The following is a 4,061-nucleotide window of genomic DNA, read 5'->3' on the forward strand; positions in this document are numbered from 1 at the left end:
TGTAGTATATTGCAGTATATTTTTCCTCCGTAAGGGGAAGGAGTCATAGTTCCCCAGTCATACTGTTGGTTCGCATCTCCACCGAAGCAACTGAATTTGCAGTCCTAATCACAGATGATTAGCCACACCTGGTGTAACAGATGTATTGTCATGTGTGCATCACATCCCCAGTTAACCGGAATCCCGTCGATCGCGCACAACAGCGCATTGAAAGGATGAAATGTTCACAAGCACCAATACAAAAAAAAACCGTCTTCAACCTATTAGTCCGTAGGCTATCCTGAGGATATCCGTTCCTGACTTGAATAGGTAGTGCAGAAATAATTAACAGACATCACTTAGCCTATAAGTTAGGAGCGGAATTGAGACGGTGAATGCAGGACAGAATTATGAAAACAAAACACCGTCGACTGGCGGTCTTGTTTAGGGATCACGCTTGTGTTATTATCAAATAGGCCTACCCAACGTTACGTGCAACGCGCAATTGGCTGACTCTTTCCACTTGTAGCCTAAAACTGAGGGAGGGATCAACATACAATGAGCTACACTGAAGCAGATTACTCTGCTTCGCAAAAAAAAAAAAAAAACAGTGCACCAATAATACCCCAGTCTTCAACCTACTATTTAGGCTACCAGATATATAGGCTAGTAATAGTATTAAGTTGTGCTACCTTGTTTTTTGTGGTAACGACAGTGTAGATCAGGTAATAACCTGCAATAGGGGAAGCGGCATGCGCCAGTTTTAAAGACGGAATGTCGTCGCCAAATGTAAAATCACCTCTCTCATGCTGACATGACGGGGCACTACTTCATTAGGCTACAATGTTGTTCATGTCTGTTTGACTCACACTATACGAGTGGTTCAATTTGTGTTTTTGTGCTCATCGCACAAATGAGACAGACAGGCTTGCTTGATAGGGCTACACAAAGCAAGCGACATCGGTCCACTCAAAATGGTCCGAACTCCGCCGCTTGATTTCATGTCTCCTCAGTCTCTCCATTACGGTTTATTAGTATACTCTGTTTTGCTATTTTCGTTATTCTTAGCCCTGGCATTACAGATGAAGCAACTGTGATCAGTGAGGTTGTGGAAACGGTTGAATAGGCCTATGGTCCTAAATTGGAAGCGGCCGATGCCAGTTTTGAAGACAGAATGTCGTCGCCAAATTTAAAATTCGATCTCTCTCATGCTGGCGTCACGGGACACACTTAATTACAATGGTGTTCCTGTCTGATTGACTCGGTTTTAATTGTCTTTACCGGTTCAAATTGTAGTAGGTATGCAAACTCTGTATCCTGAGGATACCCGTTCCTGGCTTGAATAGGCCTAGTGCTGAAATAAGTGAGGGACGGATTGGGAGACGGTGAATGCAAGACAGAAAAAAGTCGAGTTTAAATTCACATTGTGGTCTTGTTTAGGGCTCACACTTGTGTTATTATCAAATGCCCTATCAAATGCCCAATGCTAAATAAAACATGCAATTTGCTGACTGTATTTCTACTACTACTAAAACTGGGGGACGGGCAAGGACGGAAGCACAAACAGACACAGGCAGACGCTGCTCTGCAAAAGCGGTGCTATACTGCCCCCCGCATTCCGAATGGCCACAGGGTGTAATGATCACGGTACGCTGCCGCGGCCCGGCACGGTAGTGAGCAGATTGAAGTTACACCATCTGTAGGGGGTTTTGCATCTGAACTCTTCAAATGTTGATGCCATTCATTCAGCTCCAAACCATGTCAGTTCAGCTACCATGCTTTACTGTTAGCATGGGACGCTTTTCCTTGTACTCACTTGCTACCACCACAAACGCTTGTACACTATGCAAAACAATTTTGTTTATCCTGTTGTCATCAGACCACAGGGCATGGTTCTAGCCAGCCATATCCTTAGTCTGTTTGTCCCTGGTTAGACCATGATAAACAAATTTGCTTTAGGTGGTGTCGAGCATGTGTTGTGGTAAACAAGTGAGAAGTACAAAGAAAATGCTTACAGTCAATCCTGTACACCTGCAAAGCACAATCATATGCATAGAATTTCAAGTGTACCTTATTTTCAAAATCTATTTAACACGCTTAGCAGAAAAGTTTTAAATTGTGTTTGACCAGTCTCCATTGCATTTAAAACTAAGCATGTAAGATATTGACAATAATCGCACGCACACACACACAGTAGAACCATCAGTAGAACTAACATGATAACATACTGATACATGGATTTACATTCTTTCTCTGACACATTTACTCACAGCACACACACACACACACACACACACACACACACACACACACACACACACACACACACACACACACACACACACACACACACACACACACACACACACACACAAACATGCAGTAAAACAGACAATGTGAGGTGCACTTGACTTGAACTACTGTAGTAGCTGACGGTCTTCCATTTTTATACACTTGTGTCTCTTCGTGTTTGACAGTGTGCTTCAAGCACCGCTGCTTTTCCCTAAGCCTGCTGTCACCTAAGCACCGGTTTAGCGGATGCTGCTCGCTGTCTCAGATGAGGCCGTGGCCCGCGTGATTGTGCCGGGGAGGGGAGGGATTGTGGGGTGGGATTTTGTTTCGCTCTACTCTGCTCTGTGCTCTGCTGTGCTCTGCGCTCTGTGTTTGAATCAGCAGAAAGACGCTGATCCAAATAGTCCTTCCTGTCTTTGTACTGTGTACTGTGATGATTTAATCCTCTGCTTACTCTTATGTAAGGGGGAGTAGCTCATACAGGGCTGGCCTGGGGGAGAAATAGGGCCCGGGCAATTTTGGATTAAAGGGGCCCCTCATAAGTATCGGCGCAGTACTGACTCACCGGTGGGCCCCGCACCCTCATGGGCCCCTATTATATATGTATTTTGTTTTTTGTTGTTGTTGTTGTTGCATTACATTTCTGAAAATAAGGGTCCCACGAGGGTGCGGGCCCCACCTGGAAATGCCCGCTATGCCAGATGGAATTTCTGAAAATAGATGCCCACAAGGGTACGGGGCCCAGTGGGAAATGCCCGCTATGCCAGATGGCCAGTCCAGCCCCTGGGAGTAGCTCACATATTGATAATCCCAGGTCATAGTTGGCTGCCACTGTTCGCAAAGTACCAGTCTCTCTCACACAGCCCTCAGAGCAGAGCAGAGCAGAGCAGAGTCGAGCACGCAGGACAGGGCAGGACAATGCAGGGGTGCACAGCACACAGCAGCAGCCAATGACCACAGCAAGGTATTATGCTACTAGGTAGGAATGTGGAGATTTCATATTTAAAGACCTCTTTTGGATTGGGTTAAATGTGGGGCTTTGACTTGTTACTGGGTTGTTTGTAATACTCAACGATTGTTTTTCGGTTTGTTTGTGTGATGTTTGTGTGTGTGTGTGTGTGTGTGTGTGTGTGTGTGTGTGTGTGTGTGTGTGTGTGTGTGTGTGTGTGTGTGCGTGCGTGTGCGTGTGTGCGCGTGAGTGCGCACGCTCGTGCATGCACGTTTGTGTACGAGTTTCTTTGTGTGTGTGTGTGTGTGTGTGTGTGTGTGTGTGTGTGTGTGTGTGTGTGTGTGTGTGTGTGTGTGTGTGTGTGTGTGTCTGTGTGTGCGCACGTCTGTGTGTGTGTGAAGCAGGTGTGTGTGATGCGGGGTAGGGGCCACAGGTCGGTGGATGTGGAGGAGCTGCTGAGGCAGTCTCAGGCCGAGTTGCTATGGATACAGAGGCAGCTGTCAATCATCTCGTCCCGCAACGCTCGCCACTCCAGACAGGCCAAAGACAGGGTGAGTGATATCCATATATCCACGTGGTGCTATCCATCATATTGCTAGCCTGGCTGTGCCCTCCTTTAGCGCGTTCAGGCCGATTGAGAACCATGCTGGAGCCCGTTCCAGCACCTAATCGCGAACCGGCCGTCGTGTTCACGGCACAGATATTTGCGTTCGCGAACCGGAAAGTTGGTTCGCAATGCGAACCGCAAAATACTAGGTTTTTCTCCGCGAACAGTGACTATAGCGTGCTCGTCAGCAGATTCATCCGGGTAACGCAGTCACGTGCGGGAAAAGTTCAGAGC

General features: G+C 46.9%; 1 protein-coding gene across 5 annotated transcripts in view; it reads left to right on the forward strand.

Annotated features, from left to right (window-relative positions):
- The first annotated feature begins 3,170 nt into the window (after positions 1-3,170).
- Positions 3,171-4,061, forward strand: part of rimbp2a (RIMS binding protein 2a) — a 142,719-nt gene continuing 141,828 nt past the window's right edge. For 3 of the 5 annotated variants that reach the window (XM_063209803.1, XM_063209806.1, XM_063209807.1), the window contains exons 1-2: positions 3,171-3,250; positions 3,625-3,771. In XM_063209803.1, the coding sequence (XP_063065873.1) occupies positions 3,634-3,771 (138 nt within the window). In that variant the 5' untranslated portion in view covers positions 3,171-3,250; positions 3,625-3,633. Of the gene's footprint in view, positions 3,251-3,621; positions 3,772-4,061 lie in introns of all 5 variants that reach the window. The other 2 variants (XM_063209805.1, XM_063209804.1) reach the window with 2 other exon arrangements.

This window comes from Engraulis encrasicolus, chromosome 11 (genome assembly GCF_034702125.1).
Source record: "Engraulis encrasicolus isolate BLACKSEA-1 chromosome 11, IST_EnEncr_1.0, whole genome shotgun sequence".
NCBI lineage: Eukaryota > Metazoa > Chordata > Actinopteri > Clupeiformes > Engraulidae > Engraulis > Engraulis encrasicolus.